Source organism: Penicillium odoratum (assembly GCF_028828045.1).
Source record: "Penicillium odoratum strain IBT 22623 chromosome Unknown utg000005l_segment0_segment0, whole genome shotgun sequence".
Lineage (NCBI taxonomy): Eukaryota > Fungi > Ascomycota > Eurotiomycetes > Eurotiales > Aspergillaceae > Penicillium > Penicillium odoratum.
This window is the reverse complement of record NW_026643147.1, coordinates 7,641,336-7,664,073: the sequence shown is the minus strand read 5'-3', so window position 1 is coordinate 7,664,073 and position 22,738 is coordinate 7,641,336. Positions and strand designations below refer to the sequence as shown.

The following is a 22,738-nucleotide window of genomic DNA, read 5'->3' as shown; positions in this document are numbered from 1 at the left end:
AGTAGCTGAACCCAGTTGCCTCTCTTCGAATATACAATCTATTATTCTGAAGGACGGTGGGATATTTTATTAAATGAAGCACGAAAAGATGGCTGTAGTCATAGGCCAATGGCATTGATATTTTGACAATATGATATTGATTAACACTTCTAGATGATAACCTTAAAGATCTTCCCACTCATCATCATCATCCCGTTCGACTTCGCCATGGGTCTTGAGAAGATTTTTTATGAACATTGCGACAGTGTAAGCCACATCCATTGTGCGCGGTACATGATGGGTTCCCGGAAAATAAAAGACCTCGGTGCATTGGCATCGTTTCACCAGTCGCAATGTATCTGATGGAGGGATAATTGGGTCTAGTGTTCCAATAAAGTGTAGAACCGGTGTTCTAATTTTTGGACGATATATGGCTTTATAATATGGATGCGATAGCTCGAATCCACTGAAACAGACTGAAAATAGTAGAGGAGGATGGTTTGTCTGGGAATAGTGAGTAATTTGAACGATTTTGGGAGATTTTTAGCAGTCAAATTACCTCAAACTTGAAACATGATTGGCGTTTTGGCCGTTCTAGTAAAGACGCAATAATCGCAGCAAGAGACGCGCCGGCGGAAAATCCCATCACTCCAATGAAGGGACCGTGATTGTTGAGTATGTCCATGATATGCTCAATGGAATTTTCAAGCCCTGTGACTAGATCGGTTTTGTGGTCACCTTGGCCCCAGGTCCACATATTGTCATTTTCCTCCAGGTAACCACGTTTTTGTTCCATAAGTGCTTCCAATTTTGAAGACTGACAGATATCGTGATTTCTTGTAGGTAGCGGTGATGTCGCATAGAAAAGTTCGATGTCATCATCGTAGGATACTTCGGAGTCATGCTTCAGGGTTCCGTGAATGCCGGCCTTAAGCCAGTTTTGCAAAAATTTTGTTTTGTACATGAAGAAATCACCTGACTGTCCATTCCCTATTGAAATTGATTTTTGAATTAATTCATGTCTTCACTAGGATGAAGATATAACCCACCATGAAGCATCAGGATCCGTTTTCTGGTCTGAGAATGCGGACTGGGCTGTGTGTGAAGCATATTAGATGAATGCACATTCATGAAAGATCTTCCAATTTATCAAGATGTATATGCGGTATGACGGTTCTTGCGCACGGCAGGGCATTGAGAAATACGTGAAAACTGAACCTGTTTGTTAAACTATTTAAGAGCCTCATATAAGAGCCGATAAGAAGGAATGTAAGTTTGAGACATAAAGTCATCTTCTTCTTGCATGGGGATGAGTTATGTACGATGTGGATCCAAAGAATGATAATTATACTTTCCATCTACTGACTTTTTGTTTTATGATTAGCCTAATACAAGGAGTTTATTATAATGATAAAAGTGTGTTGCATTCTCGCATACCTACGTTACATAATTCACCATCGGGCCGCCACTGCCATCGGGCCGCGAATATATCGTACATAATTCAACCACCACCAATTTAATTGCAAAAACTAGGTATTATTAACAGCTGGCCACCCATTACGCTTATGCCCTGGCTCCCTGCAATTGGTACAGCGTTGTGGGGGCCTCTCACTCACTGGTCCCGCCGCGCGCAGGGTGCCGATAGCGGGGGCATCTGGATTTCGTTCTCAATTTGTATACGCAGTTGCATCTTCTCTGCCGTCAATCCACCTTCATATACTAATTGCCTATTTGTTGTCGCTTGCTTTCGCTTTCTTCGTCTATTTTCAGCCATCACACGCTCACACGTAGCGGTCAATATTACAAGTTGATTTTCAATGTTTTGCGTACCCCTGCTAGCTTGCTCTAATTGTTGATATACATCGCCATTAGGTGTAAAATACCTGCGTGCTAGTAGTCCTTTGATTCAAGATATCTGACGTCGAAAAGTAACAGCTTTGCAAGGCGTATAAGTAGACTTTAGCATGGGCCGGCCCATTGCTGCCTGATTCTGCCTGATTTATGGACATAAACTGCTGAGTCACCTGAAATTAATTCTGTTATTTACCCCTGTTTTCGTTAAAACACATACCACCTACCCTATTATCTATCTTCTCTATTGTATTTTTATGAAATATCCCTGTTTATGGATAGATAATATATATCTTTATTAGTATAATAGCTATTTTCAATAGATAAGGGTAGGGTATAGCGTATATTATAGAGTAGTGTTTAATAACCCTGCTAAGGTATGAATATATATATTACGTACATGTATTACCCTCACCATGTTTCTGGTTATACTATCTTTAGTACTAAATTTACCCCAAAAGTGCGTTTTTGGACTAGTTTGAAGTAGAATCTAATGAATTAGACCCTCTAATATCTATATTCTTTATTTAATTGATAAAAAATAGCTAGAAATAGTATAAAAGTTCGGATGAAAGGTTCGAATTGTTAGTGTTAAGACCAGGGTCTTAGGGGGTTGGATGGATGGGAGTGATAACACGGCACAGCGTACTCCTGTACTGCTGCTGTCTGGATTGATGGTAATATAATCACTGGAGAGCTGTTATGCAGCTCTCCCGCCGTGCTACTTCTGTTGTGCGGCTTAGCTAAGCGGATCACCGGCATACCGGGTCAACCCTTCTCCGGCCCAACTCCGTTAGGGCCCTTCGCATGTAGAAGTATACTCCTCTGCCTATACTCTTGGGTTCTGGCCCCTCTCGTATAGGTCTTCCTAGACGTGTCGTAACAGTTTTCCGGTCCAAAGGCTAGCTAATTACTATAAACTTTGCCAAATTAGAGAAATATACTTTCCATCCTATCTCATTTTAGACCTTAACCACCATTTTTTAAAGTCTTCACTTATAGGTTTAGCCTAAAGTATATACTCTTCACTATTAACCCTAACTCGCTTAATTAATCTTAGTAGGGTAGGGGATAGGGTAGATAGTAAAAAGGATAATATAGAATCAGATAGATTAATACTATCAATACTATCACTATAAAGTAATAATTAAGATATATCAATATAAGGGGTAAGTAAGAGAAGAATCAGAGAAGAATCAGAGAAGAAAAAGTAAAGAAAAAGTAAAGATAAAAGGGGTAAATTATAGTAATTAGCTAGCCTTTGGACCGGAAAACTGTTACGACACGTCTAGGAAGACCTATACGAGAGGGGCCAGAACCCAAGAGTATAGGCAGAGGAGTATACTTCTACATGCGAAGGGCCCTAACGGAGTTGGGCCGGAGAAGGGTTGACCCGGTATGCCGGTGATCCGCTTAGCTAAGCCGCACAACAGAAGTAGCACGGCGGGAGAGCTGCATAACAGCTCTCCAGTGATTATATTACCATCAATCCAGACAGCAGCAGTACAGGAGTACGCTGTGCCGTGTTATCACTCCCATCCATCCAACCCCCTAAGACCCTGGTCTTAACATGGAAGCAGCAGAGACAGCGGGGCCGGGGAGCCTGTCTGGAACTGGTGGTTGAGCTTGTAAAGGACTGACGCATTCGTCGTAAAATAGACCCTGAATGCCTCCGAGGTCCATCTCCCTAGCATCTGAATCTGGTCGTCGAGTATCCCACTATCGTGCGCATGCTGAGCCGCACCCTTCCGAAAGCTGTGACCTGAATATCCGTGTGTCGGTATCCCAAGTGCTCTTAGCTTAGTAGATAAGGTCGAGAGGAAGTTGTTGCGGCTAAATGGTCTTCTGCCGAAGGAGAACAATGGGGCGTCGGGCCCTTTGGGGTCGAGAAGTAGCAGTTTCCGAAGGGCGTCAACTGGGCATGCGCCGTCTCCCGTCTTTGCAAGAATAATTTGCACCCCTTCGTGACGGCGGTCCGTCTTACTGCGCTTGAGTGTGAGTTGCGCGTGGTCTAACGAGGGCGAGAGTCTGACGTCTGAGCGCGTTAACTTTGTGGCGGAGAAGATAGAACGTGTGCGGAGGTCTTCAGTCTTATAGGTAAATTCTCCGAGGCGGAGAAACCCAGCAAATGCTACCCGACACGCGGTTGCGAAGTTCAGGTCGTCTAGGAGGTTCGCAGTCATCTCTAAGGGACGTAACGGGAGTGTGGCGAGGCCTGCGGATAGTTTCGTGATAGTGTCACGCGAAATCGGTTTTCTGAGCCGTATTTTTGTCATGGGATTGAGTCTTCTCGCGCCGTCTATAAGACGTCGGAAATGCTTGTTATCAAAGAGTTTATCGTCAAGGAAGTTGTCGATATGGTAGGCTCGGAGAGCGGCTAGGTCGGCGAGTGCGGTATCAGGCTTGACGGCCTTTTGACTAGCGTTACCAAGAAGTCGTGCGCTTAGCCATGAGGTCAATGAATGCCTTGAAACTGGCCACGCGGATAGATTCTGTAGCGCGCAGTGCTTTTCGTAATTACGCTGAACGGAGAGGTAAACGGAACGTGTGTTAGCGCTGAGTCCGTTCCAGAGCAGTTTCAGGTGGCCTGCATTGAGCTGAGGAGCTCGTGAAGAGAACCACGCGGGCGGTTCAATACCGAGAGGTCCTGCCAGTGGGGACAAATGTTAGCAATGTCTTCAAGATTATTACGTGAGAGCGCATCTGCTAATGTATTTTCCCGGGAGGGGAGCCAGTGTGGCACGATGTGGATGTCTCTCGCCGCCGCTAGGATAAGTAGGCTCTTTAGAGGTGCGTTAGGCGGACCATGAAGGAAGCCTTTCTTGAGTCCCATGTGCGCTGTGGAGCTATCCGTGTGGATAACGAGAGTATGATGGAGCCAATGGTGGCTGAAGAGTAGGAAGCCTTGGAGGATGGCGTCTACTTCTTGAGTATTGATGTGCGCGTGTGCGTCTTGAGCAAGGGCCAATGTGGCAGCATTGCTTTGATGAAGCTGGTGACAATGGGCCAGCCAGCAGTCTAGTGTAGACTTGGATGAGAAGAAGAAGAGCCCCTGGCCTATACTAGAAGCATCTGTGTAGAGATGCGTGATAGTGCGGCGGCAAGGGTCAATCAGGAGTACGCCGTTGAAGAGAGACAAGGAGTCCCTCCACCATTCCAAATCGTCACGTACCTCGTAGGGGATACGGCGGCGCGCGCTACTCCCATGTGGGAAAGCGGCTTGGAAGGAGTATAGAGACTGTAGCCTTGTTCTCCCTAGCCGGACAACTCTTGAACAGAAGGCTAATAAGCCTGCGAGGCGCTCTGTTTGCTTGAGTGAGAGACTCACTGCCGTCAGACAAGTTGCGGCGTCCAATGTGGCGCGGCACAACTTTTCTGGTGGCAGACGAGCTTCCATTGCAATAGAGTCGATCTGGATACCTAGGACTGTAACGCAGGTCCCTTGCTGGTCCTTTTTGGTATTGCGGGGGATACGTAGGTAGTCGGTGACCCTGTTGTAAACCTCGTCGAAGGGACCCGTAGGCTCGGACACCGAGGGAGACCGGGCAATGACGATGAAGTCGTCTAGGTAATGATTGATATGGAATGCAGGTAGGTGGCATTGGAGTATCCAATGGAATGCCTCGGCGAAGAGATTGAACAGAAATGGGGCCGTTGCGAGGCCAAAGGGGAGACAGCATTCGACGTAAGTCGAGTCATTCCACTGGAAGGCAAGGAGATGTTGGTTATCCTCGGCAACGGGGACTATTCGGAAGGCGTCCTTGATATCCCTCTTGATGATTGTGCAACCCCGGCCAGCTTGTATGACCTGCTCGTAGATATGATCAATTGTCATGTATTCGATCGCTGACCAGGAGTCCGGTATGCCCTGGTTAAGGCCCTGTCCAGGCGGCCAAGATAGGTCATGGATGCGGCGCCATCCCCCATCGTGCTTAGGAACCAACCCAAGCGGTGAAACAAAGGAGGGCCTAGAGGCTAGTCTAACACGGCCGAGGTTGAGGTCTTCTGCTAGTTGGGCCGTGATTATGCCGGGTTCGTGTATGTGATGGTTAGAGGAATAGCGAAACTGCTTCTTGCCCCTATAGCCAACCTGGGCACCGTAGGTCAGAATCCCAGCGATAGTGGAGCCCAGATCGCCTGGATAGTAGCGCAGAAGATTGCTCCAGCCTTTCGCATTGAGTGGTGACGGAGAGGATTGTAATCTTGGGAGCTCTGGGTTGAACACGGGATATTGAATAGCAGTGTTTGGTCTAGGTGGTTGCCCCTGCGGTGTGAGGCTTAGGGACAAGGGGTTAAGAACAACGTTGCCGGTGTCACTAGTGCAGTTCTCAAGGGCTATCGCTTGCTACTTCTTCTTGCGGCAGGAGGAGGCACCATGCTCGCTTAGGCCGCATGCCGTGCACTCATGACGTCTCTTGCAGCCTTCCCAGGAGCACCCTATCGTATTGAACTTATCGCAAACCTCTGTCTCATTATTCGAAGACCTGGTATTCCTGGCTTGACGAGGCCGGGCTGGAGGATTTGTTGGTGACTTCGCAGGTAGGGTGAGATTGTGGCGGAGGTATTTCTCGCGAAATGGGCCTGTGACCAGGTAGTTGTCCGTCGATAGCTCTCCTTTATCCAGTATGTATTGGTGGAAATTAAGGGCAAGTGGGAGAACTGCTTCCGACCACTGATAAGTCTGAGCGAAGTCCAGGATCTGCCTCATAAACATGAGGAGGTTGGGAATTGCCTTAGGATGTTTCTCGCCGAAGAGGTACCCTACAACGGCCAGATAGGCAAGAAAGCAAGTCGTCCATATCTGAGGGTTAGGGCCCCAGTCCTTAAGCGACGCTGCTGCCTTCTTGAAGCCCACTGTGCCTCCCGATTCGGTCATTTTGAAGACTCTATCCTCCTGATCTAGCTCGGTGACTGACTTCTCTTTGAAGCGTATAAGTTCAGTCGCCTTCAACTTCCTCTCGAAGACGCGGATAAGAAGGGCGGCGGAGACACCCGGAAATATGTCGATGAGTGATTTGACCTCAGGGGGAGGCTCACGGTTTTCTTCGAGATTATCGTCATCTTGCAGGTCCACATGAGGTCTTCTACGGCGTAGATCGGTCTCTGCTACATCCAATTCAAGGCGTCTAGCCCTGTCTTTCTGTATCTGCCCTAACCAACTGGCACGGTCTGCCGCACCCATAGTCTCCCAAATGTGGGCCGGTGGCCAAGCGGAGTCGAGCGGGGCAGGAGTGACACTGCTGGACTGGCTGAATGTCATGGTGGAGAGAGATATAGTCAAGGCTTATCGATGCTGTTGCCGTAGGGAAGGACGTGAAACACAAAATTGACACTTGACTGCCTGAGAGATGACGAGCTACCCGCAGAGGCCATCAACTGACTCTCGTGAGGCAGTTGTAGGAGGAAGAGGCCCTCGGAAATGTCGGTGTAGATATCACGTGAGGCTACAGACATGGTGAGGCACTGAGGCTACAGGCATTGTGAGGCAACCCCAATAAAACCACTCCCTTTATCCGAACTTTCTTCGGATAAATCCCCTCTTTTTCTCTTCAACCTCACACTCTCTCTCACATATACTCTCATACTCTCTCTCATACTCTCACTCTCATCCTCACTCTCTTCAATATCACTAATTTCACTAATATCACCCTTTTCTACCTGAACTTCATCCTTTTCCCCCTCATCTAGGCTTCTACAAAACCCAATAGACCCCAAACCCAACCCCACCCAACCGCACTTTGGGTTGGGTTTTGGGTCCAACCTTCGACCCCAGCCTGGGTTTTGGGTCTAGCCCTCGGACCCAACCCAATATATGGGGCCCCAATGGGGCCCCAAAAAGGTCAAAACATTATAAACATGCCAAGTCTGGGCATGTACATAATTTATGCGTTTTAAAGCTGTAACATTGCGTATTTCCCTTACAACTTTCGACAGTAACCATACTAATCACGGTAAAAAGATCATATTCATTCGCTTAAAAACTTAATAAAACTAGTAGTGCTCAAATCCATCATCCTCTCTACTTTTCCGCTTTCTCCCTGATACCCGTAGCTGCGTATTCATACCCATTGGTGGTAGGGCATTATCCTCATCCTTATCCTCATCCCTATCCCTATCCCTATCCCTATCCCTATCCCTATCCCTATCCCTATCCCTATCCCTATCCCTATCCCTATCCCTATCCTCCTTCTCTTCCTCTTCCTCTTCCTCTTCAGAGTCTTCAGAGTCTTCACCCTCTACTGCTTGCTCCTCAGTATCACTAATAGGATCTATCTCAACTTCATCTAGTCTCTCATCATTTTCTTCCCTTGCAGCTTCAATTTCATCTAATGAGAAGTATTTCTCTACTTCCGTCCTTTGTTGCTCTTCAAGGTCAAACCTTGAAGTGCAAAGAAACATCATCAGCTCTTCAATCGTTTCTGACTTCATACGACCACGGCGATAGTGGCAGATATCCCGGGCAGTATTAAAAAGTCGCTCTACACCGGCACCAGTTGCCGGAATAGATAGAACATCCTGTGCAAGTGCAGCGATTGTTGGGAAATGCCCTTGATTCTCTCTCCAGAATGGAAGAGGCTCAGCATCAATAGGATCTAAGATGATTAGTAAATAGAAGAGAATAGAATAGATTAGGATATTTCAACGAACCGCCATCAAGGTATTGTGTTACTTCGTCTCTAACTGGCTTTATCTGCGATTTATTACCACTTAGCATCTTATTAAGCCTTGAACTCGGCTTTGGTGTAGAATAAGAGCTAGCTATGCCTGAAACAGTAGAGAGCTGGCGTTGGTAAGGAATAAGAGCTGCTTGGAATGCATTTCTGTATTTTTCCTGCCACTCCTTATCCCAATCATCTGATTTGAAAAATTGGAACCGGTTATCAGGGGCTAGCATGGTACCAATTGCATAGATAGATCCCCGAATATTATCCGTCTGTGAGTAGTACTCATCAAGCTTTAATCGGCCAGCTTGGAGAGACTTAAGCATATGCTTTTTCCATGGAACTAGACCTCGCCAAATGGGCGGGTTGGGTTTCGACCCTTGACCCAAAACCCGCCAAGAGATTAAAATACACGTAACATATACCTGATTACATCACTCTATATCTGGTACTGGTTGTATTTCAACAGTAATACTGTAATATACAGGTAAATGGGTTCTTGGCGGGTTCGCGGGTATTCCTTCGGGTACCCAAAAAAGCAATATGGCGAGGTCTACATGGAACACGCTTCCGCTGAAGCTGCCGTATTGAATTTTCAAGATGGTCGAATAGCGCGTTATAGACTTTGAAAACCAGGTGTGTTGTGATATCTCGGGTCTTTGAAAGTTCAGTAGTATACTCAAAGAATGGCTGAGTAATAGTGATAAGGTAGTCAATTTGACGCCACTCCTCATCATCTAGTAGCATTTCTTCACAGCTATACTCAGCACAGAAGGGTGGAAAGATAGCACGAAGTCGCTTTGCCCGACGAAGCATCAAAAATGTTGAATTCCATCGAGTCTTGACATCTTGTATTGGGATGACCTTTGGCTCTTTAGTCTGAAGGCTGTTGAATGTATCACGGCGTTGAGGGCTTGCATGGATATATATCGCAAGGTAGCGGACCTTATTTAAGGTCGACGCAATACCACGCTTCTCACGCTTCGCATTAGCCTGGGCTAATTTTGATTGCTTATCTGTCCACTTTGTCTGAGGAGTATCATTCAAAGGGACTGCCCTTAAACGATCGAGAAGCTGGTTAAGACTGAGCTGGATCACATGAGCAAGGCAGGGTGTTCGGATAATGTTGATATTCTCTGGTAAAGCTTGCTGAAGAGCATTAACCATGGTCTTATTATTTGATGCGTTATCGGTTGTTAATCCGAATATCCGGTCTGTGATACCATATTCCAGTAATGTTTCAAGAAGAACAGTACTGAGATTCATACCAGAGTGTGAACCAGAAAGTGGTTTGAAACCAAGAAGCACCTCTCGAAAGATCCATTCTGCATCAATAAAATAGCCAGTTATAGCCATAAATGCCTGTCCAAACGGAGAAGTCCAACAATCAAGTGCAATTGAAATCTTTGTATTTGGTGGTAGGAGTCGAAGGATTGTCTTTTGGCGATCTGTAACCCTATCCTTTAGTCGCCGGCGGACTATATTGGCGGATGGGATTCGTGGAGGTACGGGTGCAGAGCGAGCCTTATGGATAAGGCTAGCGAAGGTTGGGTGCTCGATAAGACTGAAAGGGAGACGGTTAAGGGTGAGAAATTGTAGGATCTCATCATACCAGTCTGATTCTAAGAATGGGATGGTCGTTGGTATTTGTTGCTAGTTAATTAAAGTGTTAGTTTGATCTTTTGTGCACAAAAACTTATCTCTTAAGAACTTACTCCTTTCTTGAGAAACCCTGTGATCTCAGTATCCCGTCTTCCTGCTGCGGCCCTTTGACAATCTGTAGTTTTTAAGTGTTTCGCCATAGTCGATGTGCCCTGGTAGCCCTTATCGCTGCCTGGTCGAACAGAATAAGGGTGTTTTAAGACCCTCCCACAGCGCTTGCACATAACACTTGGTGCCCCATCTGTAATTTGAGCAACTTGGTGGAAGCTGCTCCAAATTTCAGAGTGGCGGCCAGAATCCCAATGAATCTTACTTTTGCTCCCATAATCAGTTTGTAACCACCAATCAACCCACTCAGTATGATTCGACATATCATAAAGGAAGTAGTTTTTTCTCCGATCTGGCCCGACGCAGGTAAAAGAGGGAGGATTTTGAGGAAGAGGAAGATCTGGTGGAAGGAATTCGTGGTGAAATTCAGATATAGCTTGGCTACCAGAAGGTATTGCTGCTTGAATAGATGGTGTAAGGTATGAGAGATTATCTAGATCTCCATTATAGATAGACGATTGAAAGTCAGAATGCTGGCTTTGAGACATGATGGGTTATTAAGGATGACCATAGGTAGTAAAAGGTAAGGGGGAGAAAGACTTACAATATTAGACACTGTATAAGGTAGATAGAAAAGGGAGTTAGAACAAAAGAAATATAGTCTAATAGCTATTGATTGGCTAAGTAATGAGAATTAATATGGGTCTAACCCAACAGAACCCAGAAAACCCCAAGAAAACCCTAAGAAAACCCAATAAACCCCAGCAAAATCCAATAAACCCCAGGAAAACCCCAAGAAAACCCAATAAACCCCAGGTGAACCCCAGCAAAACCCAATAAACCCTAAGAAAACCCAGGAAAACCCAATTCCCACTCCAATTTCCCCTAAGATCCCTAAAAATATTTCAACTCCATGAAAGAAGAAATCTTTCTGTTCAATTTTCTACCGCAACAAATAATGTCTATCTATTCAAAAAGAAACAAATTGTAACAGAGAAATTTAGCTTTCATTCTATATAGAGATCATCTTGATTAGAGTGAATATTAAAAACTTTTGCTTCATTTTCACTAATGTCTAAATAATATACCGACTACTTCATATTCAAATATATATTTCTATATGTTCTTCATAACCCTTTCCCTATTTTGTGGAACTACCACCATAATATACTAAAATCCAACGTTTTTCTTTTGTAATTAATAGAAAACCAGTCTTTCTATCTTCTACTCTGCCTTTATTACCTAAAATTTCCTTTAATTGAACCTATAACTAGAAAGAATCTTAGAGGGAAACCAGAACACCTGTAAAAAACAGTATTTTAATTTGATTAGTGAGTAGGGTTATGCATGCCAAGACCTCTTTTTTATGCAAAATTGGGTTTTCTTGGGGCCCCAACCCAAACCCAATATGGGTTGGGTTTTGGGTCAAGACCTTGGACCCAAATTGGGTTTTGTAGAGGTCTAAACCAGACGAACCATGAGGATGGAGACGTAAATGAGGTGGAAGAGGGGGAAGTAATTGAAGTCGATGAAGCTGATTTGCTTCCACCTCCAATAATACAATTGGGCGATAGAAGTCAGAAGAGATCCTCTGGTAGGGTAACGATGCCCTCAAGTCGACTGCATGGGTACGAGCTATATTAGTCTTCATGCACCAATCTCATTCCCTTTGTCTATAATATTTGTTCCCCAATCTCCCCGCTATAGATTAAGATACCCAGACAGTGGCTAAACCATCACGTAATCTAAAATTACTGCATAATTTAGTGCAAAATGATATGTCAACTATTTTTGCTTTTTTGGGTTATACAGGGTACCCATTTGGGTCTTGGGTCGGGTTTCCCAGATGACAACCCGCCCACGGGTATGCTGACTAAGACCCAACCCAGCCCGTGGGTTGGGTTTTCGTGGGTGGGTTTGGGCGGTGGGCGAGTTTTGGCGAGGTCTAGCTGTGTCAGCTCCCGTCTGAGACGGATCCCACCAGAGGATAGGATGGACCATCGATATGATTGGTCCGTGGCTATTAGCCCCTTAAGGTATAGGATCGGGTCCCATCAGAGGATAGGAACCGATCCTACCCATGGATAGGAAGAGCTGGATATATAAAGACGGTCATTACCACATGTATTTAGTTCTTCGTGTTCAATCATACATTGCTACTTGGAACCCAACAGTTCATTCATCTATCAGTTTCGTACAGGACATACTCCAATCAGAAGAGGTATCCTTAGACCTCATTAAAAACGTTTTGAGGGCCGGTACCCCCGGCCCTCAGCCCGACCCGCACCAGTTGGAGGGCCGGTACTACCGGCCCTCGGCGGACCCTCAGCCCTCAGAGGGCCGCCCTCGAGCGGCCCTCATCCGCCCGCATTTACATAAAAAAAGTTGACCTTTCCTAATTTAGACGCATAATATTGCTCAGTCATCCTAATAGATTACTGTTTTTTAACACTGTTCTGGTTTCCATCTTTCATTTCTACTTTATTACCTTATTATTATTGAGAAATTTTAAGAAATCAAGTAGTATTATAGTATATAATGATAGGTAATATAGATATTATTCACTTTTAGCCTACTATTATGAAGATAGGGTTGGTAATTTTGAATGTTGCGAAGTCTACAAGTTGAAGTTGTAGAAATATATATTTGCACTTAGGGTATATAGTGTATCCTCCATAGGAACTTAGTAATACTCTCTTTAAATCTCGAATGCTAGTATTTATGATTAAATATTGAATCAAAAGGTGAAATTACGATAACTACTTGATATATTGCTAGTAATTACTATTAAATTATATATGGTATAATAGTAAAGTGTTAGGAATTATGATTTGGTAGAAGAGTTTGTGGAAGATTTTTGGGGGGGGGCATCACGACTACCCATTTTTTGAGGGCGGATTATTGAACTGAGGGCCGCCCGCATATTTCGAGGGCTTTTCGAGGGCTTTTCGAGGGCGGCCCTCAACTAGCGCTCAAATTCTGACCAATAGGGGAAGGTAGTAGTAGAAAAAGTGGGTCATAGTATGATAGATCATACTATGATTACTATGATCACTATGATTACTTCTCTTAGAATAATCATAACGCGACTAGTCAACTTCGCGTGCTTGAAACTGTGGTTTATGTATGTCTGTCCTTATTGCTGCTTAGTCCTTCTTTTATTCTTCCTCTTAATATTACTCTTATTGATAATATCCAATATGTCTCAATTCTCAGATATCTACTCTTCATCTATTTACGACGGCGATCCAGTAGCTAACGACCCTTTTCACCCTTTATTAAACGAGCCACTCCCTACCCCTGAGGATACTACGTCAAACTCTGGTTTTCTCACGCCGGTCCTACCACCTCTGATTCCTCCCTCACTCCAGCGTGTTGGTCCTGGTCGTTCAACAGCGTTTGTCCTATTTGACAAGATGTCAAAAGATGACTTTGTGGCATGGTGGCTAGAGACAGACTTTGGAAAGACCAAGAAGATACATTGGGGTAGTAATCGGACAGCTAAATGCTGGGAACACTTTGATGAAGTTGCGGACGTAAGATCTGGGAAACCAGGGGCAAAATGTCGGAAATGCCATAAAGTCCTAGATCACCCTGGGCATAGTCGATATGGAACAACTGCCCTTAATCGGCATATGGCTGGACCAACTTGCAAAAATTCCACTACCCAAAAGGGTAATATCAAGGGACTTCTAGCTACCGCGGTATGTTATTTTAACTATTCTATGAATAATGTCTGACTTTTACTACCTTATTAGATACAGAATACTCCAACCAAAGCAACTACCTTTACACAAGAAGCATGGGAGCAGAAGCTTTTACAGCTTCTTACCCTCTCCCGTCTCCCCTTCCAGTTTATCGAGCACCCACAATTTCGTGAAATTATTTCATTCGCCCGGCTCGCCCCAATACAGCCACAGATTCCATCTGCAGTCGTGATACGTTCGCGACTACGGCAATCCGTTCAGGAACAACAGAAGTCTATTCTTCAGAAGCTCCCTCCAAACGCAAAGCTTTCGATTGCCCTCGATTGCTGGACCTCTCCATTTCGACAGGCTTTCATGGCTATCACTGGCTATTTTCTTGATCAAGGTTGGCAGTACCAAGAAGTCCTTCTTGGCTTTGAACCGCTATCTGGATCCCACACAGGTGTGAATCTAAGTGATATTGTTTTGAAGATCCTTCAGCAGCACAAGATTACAGATCGAGTCCTTACAGTCACTACGGATAATGCATCAAACAATAACACCATGGTCGCAAGTATCCAAGAGTCACTACAGGCGTTAGAGCTAAGCAGTAGCTCGACAACTGTGCGGATTCCTTGCATTGCCCATATTATCCAACTTAGCTTAAACGACCTTTTGGGGAAGATGAAGGCAATACCAAAGAATGATAGCACAGAGATCAATTGGTCGGATGATCGTGTTCGAATCCTTCGTGCAAGGCAGCAGAAGAGAGAAATTGTTGATACGCTTAATAAGGTATGTGGTCTAGAGATGCGTTTTTGTGCACAAAAATTTTGATTCTTTGACTTTTTCTTTGATCTTTACACCCTACTCTCTATGCTCCAAGAGATGGGTTCTTGTGCACAAAAACCCATTCCTCTATCCCCTACCCTCTATCTACCCAATACATTATCAATTCAGACATTATCTAGCAGCCTAAGAATTCAGGAGTTGATACTTTCTACAGAAATCAGCAACACTTTTACACACCCTCTCTATCTATCTAACTAACTTTTCTATCAAAACTTAGGTCCGAAACCTTGCGGTCTATATCAACGCTAGCCCACAACGACGGGAGTCTTTCTACAATCTTCAGACCGAAGAGCCAAGGCTTGTTCCAATCCAGGATGTACGGACTCGCTGGAACTCGACTTTTCTTATGCTTCGACGTGCTAAGCGGCTTCAATCGGTCTTTGATGAGTTCTGCTCTCAATATGACCAGGATCACTTTATGCTAAGTGCAGAAGAGTGGAGACAGATTGACTATCTGCTTTACATTACCCAGCCCTTCTTCAAATTCACCACCCTTCTGTCTAAGACTAAGGACGTGAGTATTCATCTGGTTTTCAGTATCTACAATAAGCTTTTTAATCATCTTGAAAAGGCAAAGAGTGCCTTAAGGAGGAAGAAGGTAGTATGGAAGCAGCTTATGCTTCTCTCCCTAGAGGCAGCAGAGAAGAAGCTTTCACATTACTACAGTATGACTGATGAGATTGATAATGACCTTTACGCCATCGGTACTATCCTCTCACCACAACAGAAGCTCGACTTCTTCAAAGATAAGGATTGGGACGATCCAGATATCGACTACTGCATAAAATACCGCAAAAGCCTTGAAGACTACTTTCAAGCCTATAAACAACACTATTCAGAGACACAATCATCATCCAGAGTCCAACTATCTGCAGATACTGGTATTTCAGAGCTTGAGATGGAGTGTGGGGCAGAAGACTCCTATCCTTCATTTACCGGTGAATATGATGAGATCAAAGAGTATCTGAATAGTGGTAAGTTATACTGTCTATGCACTATCTATACTATTTAATTATACTAAGATAGATTATACTATAGGTATTGTGCGTACCCCTGTGTGTACGTTTTGGAGAGACCATCAGCACCAGTTCCCTGCTCTTGCAAATCTTGCACGAGATATCCTTTCAATACCAGCCACAGGTGCAGGCGTTGAGCGGCTTTTTAACTCCGCTCGGGATATCTGTCACTATCGGCGTGGCTCTCTAAAGCCATCAACTATTCAGGATCTCATGATGTTCATGTGCACATCGAGATTTGAGATTGAAGATAGCCATCGAGCCTTGATCAATGAATACCTTTCATCTGAAGAGAGACAGGCTAGCCAGGAGGAGAAGGATATGTCTATCCAGCAGTTCGAGCCTATCAGTGATAATGAGGAAGATGATGATTGTGGTCATGATAGTGATGGTGATAGTGATGCATCTTCGCCAAGAACCCAAGTTCTTAGCCTAGCCCAGCCCCTTGTTGAAGTTGAACAGAGCCAGCGGACTCTAATAGAGGATGAAACTAGTGGTGAGCCTAGCTTACCTAGTACACAGCGTTATTCAGGGAGGGTTCGGCAGCGCTCAACACTTCTTAATGGATATGAAACTGAGGGTTGGAAGCGCCGGAAAACTTCGAACTAGACATATATCTAGTAGCTGCAAATACCATTCATAAATCACTTATCTCACTTATCTCATCTTTTTTATCAATCCATAAGAAAATACTACTACCCTAGTCAAAATCAGTAAGAGTAGTGTAAAGTAAATACCTAAAGATACAGCTGAAAAACTGCATAATTTATGCGAGTATGGGTCTTCAAAAGTATGTGTACTGTTTGTCCTGTTTGTCGGCCCTCGAAAAGCCCGCGGGCGGCCCTCATGAGGGCTAGTAAAAGACCAGCCCGACCCGCGGGCAGGCTGGACCTGTTGAAATATCCCGGTTGCTGGGATAATAATGAGGCTGGGATCACGTGCATACTCATATAATTTACTTCTCAGTCACTTGTATCTTAGAAAAAACACATCCGACACAACACACAATCAACTCCCCTCAATGATATGACCATTGAAGCATCACTTAATAAACCAACAGGTTATGAGCCCGGCACCGCTCACCTCAAATTGGAGACTCTACTCCCTGCTCCTAAGTTTTCCCCGTTAAGTGATAGCTTCATCTGTTGACCAAACTGGAACTACTCATTTAGTAAATCAACAAGAAGACATTTTCTCACGACCAGGAGAAAATCGATTGTGCGAAATCGTCTCAAGATTTAGATCAAAATCGTCACACCGCTACGAATATTCCTCAGGCCAATCATAGTCTACGGGTTTGCTTTATAACAGATGACGGGCGTATCACCGCTGCAGACGTGCCACACCGCTCCAGACGTATCATATCGCCACAAACAGAAGAACCGACCTAATGTCTATACCATGCTGGGGCTCCATCTTTCCCTCAAAAAACCCCTCAAAAGGTCTCGAGGAAGAAAAGCTTCATTTTTCTAACTTATGAAAAGAAAGCGTGGACCGCGTGGACGCTATAACCAATGGACTGACAAGGATCTCAATTTGGTATGCTATCTTCGATACGTCCGACATTGGCCCTTTTCAAAAATCCAAGAGACGAACTTCCCACTACTTTCCCAAGCCTCAGTCAGCGGGGCCTATAGGCATTTGCCTCCGGAAGAGCGCACACGCCGGGCGCTTGCCGCTGTACCTTCCATTGCCAAATCCCGGCATACCGTGGAACGCAGCTTTCCACGTCAAGATCAACCTGCGTTTTCCAATCTGGAACTAGAACCGAGTCACTCCAATTCCACAAATATTGAAGCCGAACCTATACTGTCGATCTCGCTTGATAATAACTCAAGACGGTACAATCTTCGACCAAACAGACCAAAAATCTTCGCAGAACGAAAGCCACGTTATATGGTGGATCGCAACCGTTTTCCTCATCTCTTTGAGTCCTATCGCGATTCTATCAAGCCGAACGAGCTACCTGACAGTGAATACATTCCTCCATCACATACACCTACTCCAAGCTCGTCGGAGCACTCTCCTTCTATCCTCTCTAGTCCACCCAGCGAGATATCGAGCTTGGAACTGTTCGGTCTCGAGGCACGGTCTCCTGCACTATCAAATCATACGTCTTCTGTTCTCTCAATTTGCTCAAGTGTTTTGTCAAGCGCTGAGTTGTTCAGCACCGAAGAGCACTGAACACCATCTCGATGGAATCAAACAAGTTTGAGCAACTAGGCCTGAGCTCATTCTATCATGCCATACCAACTCTCGATAATGCCAATGACTGGTCGCAGTGGAACCAGAAAGTCAAGGAGTTTCTTCGAATATCTCCTTTGGCCAAAGATGACGCGATTCCCCCTCTGGAAGAGGAGGAAGCGCAGCAATGGTCTCACCGCCAGACGTTTTACTCGGCAATGATCGCTGCCAAGCTGACCCACAATGCGGCTCAGCGGATAAACGCCTTCGAAATCACCCGGGTCCAATCACTGATCAAAGCGGTAAAGGAACACTTCAAGCCAGAAGGTTCAGGCACATATGTGAATCTTCAGAGACGGTACATGTCACTCACCCGAGCAAAATGTGGGAGTGCACAAGCTCTCGGAGCTGAGATCAGAAAAATTCATGCCGAGAAGCTTCTACTCGACCCCGCATGTGTCACCTCTGAGATTGAACGTACATTCTTTTTCTCCCATGCATTAGGCCCGGAATATGAGAGCTTTCGCGACTATATCTTCAGACAAATGGACATAGTCAATGACAGAGACGAGGACGGAAATATCACCAAAGCAGCTCCTACGTTTGACTACATCGAAAATAAGGCCATTGAGGAGGAGCATAGGAAGGGTCAGCTGGGCGACCAGCCCACAGATACAAATGCGCTTCCTGCCTTCACACTGAGCAATAAGCCTCGAGACAGGAAAGTCATACCGTCTCCAGATGGGAAAACATGCCGAGTCGAGATGAACAACGTTCCTTTCTGTGCCTTCTGCCGAAAACCCTATCATAGAGAGTCACACTGCTTCAAAAAGGATCCTAGCCTGAAGGATCAAGAAAAGGAGAGAATGACGCGCAGGCCAAGACCCAAAGAGGCGCACACGGGTGTTCGCAGTCTATCAAAGCGACGAGCTAGTACGGATCATGAAGACGACGATTCAGAAGGACCGAGAGACCCCAAAAGGCCGACATTTGTGGCAACAAGGGCCTCAAAACAAGATATCAATGCAGCTTTCAGCACCGAAGTTGAAGGAAATGTTGCCACGTTTGACTTCTTCCCCAGTATGATGGCCACAAAGTCTGTTTCGATCAACGACGCCTGGATTGTGGACAGCGGATGTGCTCAGCACGTTTGCAACAATGCCACGAGATTCGTCAAAATGGACAAATATGATGGTCCACCATTACGTAGTGTCGATACCTCAACGGCTCCTTCTGGCATAGGAATAGCAAATGTCCTATGCAATGTCCGTGGGAGAAAGAAATGGCTTGTCCTAAATGACGTTCTGTTCGTTCCGACTGCACATGCGAATCTCATATCCGTGTTGCAGCTTCTCAATCGGGGGGCAAAGATTGATTTCTCGAGTAAAGGCGCCTTCATTCGGAATGAATCAGATGGGAGGAATCTGTTCACTGCAAGTGAATACCATGGAGTCTATGCACTTGATTTATGGGCAAAACTTGTTTTTCCGGCCTATCATATCAGCCCGCAGTCGGCACTCTGGCACCATAGGCTTGCTCACCTAGGCGGTGCGAACATACAACGATTGAAAAAGCAAGCCCACGGCATTAAAGACGATGCGCCACGCGAACCTTGCAATCCTTGTCTTCAGGGAAGAATGATTGAAGTCCCACACCTCCGTTCAGAAGTGTGCAAAGGAGCCAAATATGCAATGGAGCTCCTGCATATCGATGTTGCAGGACCTTTCGAGGAGGGCCTCGACGGCAGCCGTTACTGGCTCACCATTGTTGATGACTTTACTGGATGGGTTGAGATTGTCCCTATACCACGACGGCAAGGACATGTCGTTGAGTCCTTACGGTATTTCCTCGACCACAATGAGCGTCCCGAACGCAAATGCAGGCGAATCCGCCTTGACCGGATTCCGGAGCAAGTGGGAGAAGATATGAAATTCACGCTCTTCTCAAGGGCAATTCGAGCCGTGGTCACGGGTGTCGACCAGCACCAGCAGAATGGGGTAGCAGAAAGAGCCCACAAGACAATTTACGATCGAGTTGGACCAACGCTCGCGCATGCAAAGTTGCCGCCTAAATTCTGGCCAGAGATTGCGCGAACGGCGGCATACCTCTCCAATCGATCACCATCGTCTAAACGCAATATGACTCCGTACCAAGCCTGGTATGGTGACAAACCTGATCTATCACGGCTGAGAGTTATAGGATCCAAGGGAGAGTATCTGATTCCCCCCAAACAAAGAAAGAAGCTGACGGAGCCAAGAACAAGGCCATGTCTACTATTGGGATACGAAGGCAATACGAACTATCGCATCCTACTAGAAGACGGCAGAATCATTGGCACGCCAAATGCAGAATTTAATGAAGTCCTTAAACCTCCCTCCACGCAGACCATACAAGACGTGGGAGCCAAACAGCAGAGCTTTCCTGTGGCAACGGCTGCTGCCGCAGGGGGGAGTGAGACGGTGGGGCAAATAAATCACCCGTCGGCCAGTATGCGACATGCATCCGTGCCAGCCTCGGGACGTCAAATATCCCTGGCACCACAAGAACAGACACAGCCTGGATCATGGGACGACATAGTGCAAGTGCATCTGCCTCAGTCGAGTAGTAATGATAACTCGCAGCCCGCCGTTGCTGGCCGAGGAGCCATAACCTTTTCGCCTCCACGAAGTGAAGATACCTTTGGACCCCTATCACCTGCTTCACAGGATTCCGTCCCTAGGATTGACTCACCACCGGGTAGCGACCAGCAACAAGGCGATGCACAGCAAGGGCGAATCCCAGATTGGCTAGATAATTCCGAGCTTCAAAAGGGTGGTGCAAAACACATAGTGCAAAAAGACTCACTGGAACGCCACCCTGAACTCAAACTTCGTGATACACACAATTTTCAAGACACATCCGGTTATGACCAAGAAGAATTCGCATTGATGAATATTCCCGACAAAAATGTCATTCCGACCTTTTTGACTGTCGCAGCGGAAGACATAGAACCCTTCGAACCAAAGTCCCTTCGACAGGCTAGGAATGATACACGCTGGCTTGAATGGGAAAAGGGAATGATCGAAGAGATACAATCACTTCAACAGAACAAGACTTGGGAACTGGTAAAGCCTCCCAAAGGTCGTCGAATCCTGAGCGGAAAGTGGATCTTCAAACTCAAACGAGGATCAAGCGGAGAAATTATCCGCTACAAGTGCAGGTGGGTAGTGCGAGGTTTCACTCAGGAAGAAGGTGTCGATTATGATCAGACCTTTGCTTCTGTGGTCAAACCGATGAGCTACAAGGCCCTCTTTGCAATTGCCGCAGCCCTGGATCTCGAGATCGAACAAATGGACGTCAAAACAGCGTTCTTATACGGCGATATCGACCATGAGATCTACGTTGAACAGCCTCATAACATCACAGACGGTACATCGAGGGTTTGCAAGCTTCACAAAGCGCTCTACGGCCTGAAGCAAGCACCTCGTATCTGGTATCAGACGCTGACCAATCTCCTTCGAAATCTTGGCTTCGAGCCTATCAACGCCGATCTCAGTATCTTTGTTCGGAGCGGCATGTATATCGCAGTATACGTCGATGACCTCTTGATCATCGGACCAAGCATTGCAGAGATCAAAAGCATCAAGCGAAGCCTCAGAAATCGTTTTCATATGACAGACCTTGGCCCGTGCAGCTACTATCTCGGCATGACCATCCGACGAGATCGGCAATAAGAATCCTCTATCTTAGCCAAGAGGCTTATGTGCGCAAAGTCCTTCAGCAATTTGAGATGCTGGATTGTGCCCCTGTCAGCACGCCTATCGACACTTCACCTCTACCAGAGAACGGTCCTGAATACATCTAGGCGATATCGCATACGCTGTCTCGGCGGCAAGCAGACACTTGACAAATCCTGGCCCACAACATGTGAAGCTCGCGCGACGAATCCTTCGATACCTCAAAGGAACCAAATCTCTCAGTCTCGCATATAAAGGTCAGCTCCAGATGCTCCGTGGCTTCACGGATGCAGATTGGGCTGGCTGTCGCCAGACACGGCGCTCGACCGCAGGGTATCTTTTCAACATTGGAAGCGGAGCAATCAGCTGGCAGTCAAAGCGCCAGAATGTCGTGGCCCTTTCAACCTGCGAGGCCGAGTTCATGGGTCAGACACAAGCAACCAAGGAAGCTATCTGGTTGAGAAGGCTTCTTCACGAGCTGAATATGGGCCAGGGACAACGCGCAACGATCATTTGCGGCGACAACCAGGGAGCTATTGCGCTGGCCGCGAACCCTCAATATCATTCGCGTACAAAGCATATGGAAATCCAGAGAAAGTGGCAAGGAGAAGTCCAAGACGCCGGGACGGTGGAACTCAAATATATCCCAACGTCAGAACAGATAGCAGATGGCTTCACGAAGCCCCTTGCGCGAGATAGATTTGAATGGTTTCGGAAAGGCCTCGGCATTGAGTAATAGCCCGGTCAGACATGAGCCTTCAAGAACCTGAATAACAAAAAGAAACGTGGACGCAGGTACCCTTTCCTTCCTTTTTACCATTGGGTTTTTGGGAGGTTTTAATGGGACTTGTCAACCGTGATGAGATATCGCCAACACCCTCCTGACGGAGGTTATTAGCGAGTGGGAGTGTTGAAATATCCCGGTTGCTGGGATAATAATGAGGCTGGGATCACGTGCATACTCATATAATTTACTTCTCAGTCACTTGTATCTTAGAAAAAACACATCCGACACAACACACAATCAACTCCCCTCAATGATATGACCATTGAAGCATCACTTAATAAACCAACAGGACCGG

The 22,738-nt window shown here is 45.8% G+C and overlaps 4 protein-coding genes across 4 annotated transcripts; 2 read left to right on the top strand and 2 right to left on the bottom strand.

Annotated features, from left to right (window-relative positions):
• Positions 1-162: 162 nt before the first annotated feature.
• On the bottom strand, positions 163-1,089 carry N7520_008457 (alpha/beta hydrolase; the record flags this gene model as incomplete). Its single annotated transcript, XM_057142391.1, has 3 exons — positions 163-483; positions 539-969; positions 1,029-1,089. The coding sequence occupies 3 exons, from the start codon at positions 1,087-1,089 to the stop codon at positions 163-165; spliced, it is 813 nt and encodes a 270-aa protein (XP_056996397.1).
• A 2,306-nt stretch (positions 1,090-3,395) lies between these two features.
• On the bottom strand, positions 3,396-7,012 carry N7520_008456 (uncharacterized protein; the record flags this gene model as incomplete). Its single annotated transcript, XM_057142390.1, has 3 exons — positions 3,396-4,477; positions 4,522-6,146; positions 6,267-7,012. 3 exons carry the CDS (start codon positions 7,010-7,012, stop codon positions 3,396-3,398), a joined length of 3,453 nt encoding a protein of 1,150 aa, XP_056996396.1.
• A 9,065-nt stretch (positions 7,013-16,077) lies between these two features.
• Positions 16,078-16,365, top strand: N7520_008455 (uncharacterized protein; the record flags this gene model as incomplete). Its single annotated transcript, XM_057142389.1, has 1 exon — positions 16,078-16,365. One exon carries the CDS (start codon positions 16,078-16,080, stop codon positions 16,363-16,365), a length of 288 nt encoding a protein of 95 aa, XP_056996395.1.
• Positions 16,366-17,951: 1,586 nt separating this feature from the next.
• On the top strand, positions 17,952-18,495 carry N7520_008454 (uncharacterized protein; the record flags this gene model as incomplete). The annotated part of the gene is made up of 2 exons (XM_057142388.1): positions 17,952-18,417; positions 18,482-18,495. 2 exons carry the CDS (start codon positions 17,952-17,954, stop codon positions 18,493-18,495), a joined length of 480 nt encoding a protein of 159 aa, XP_056996394.1.
• Positions 18,496-22,738: the final 4,243 nt, after the last annotated feature.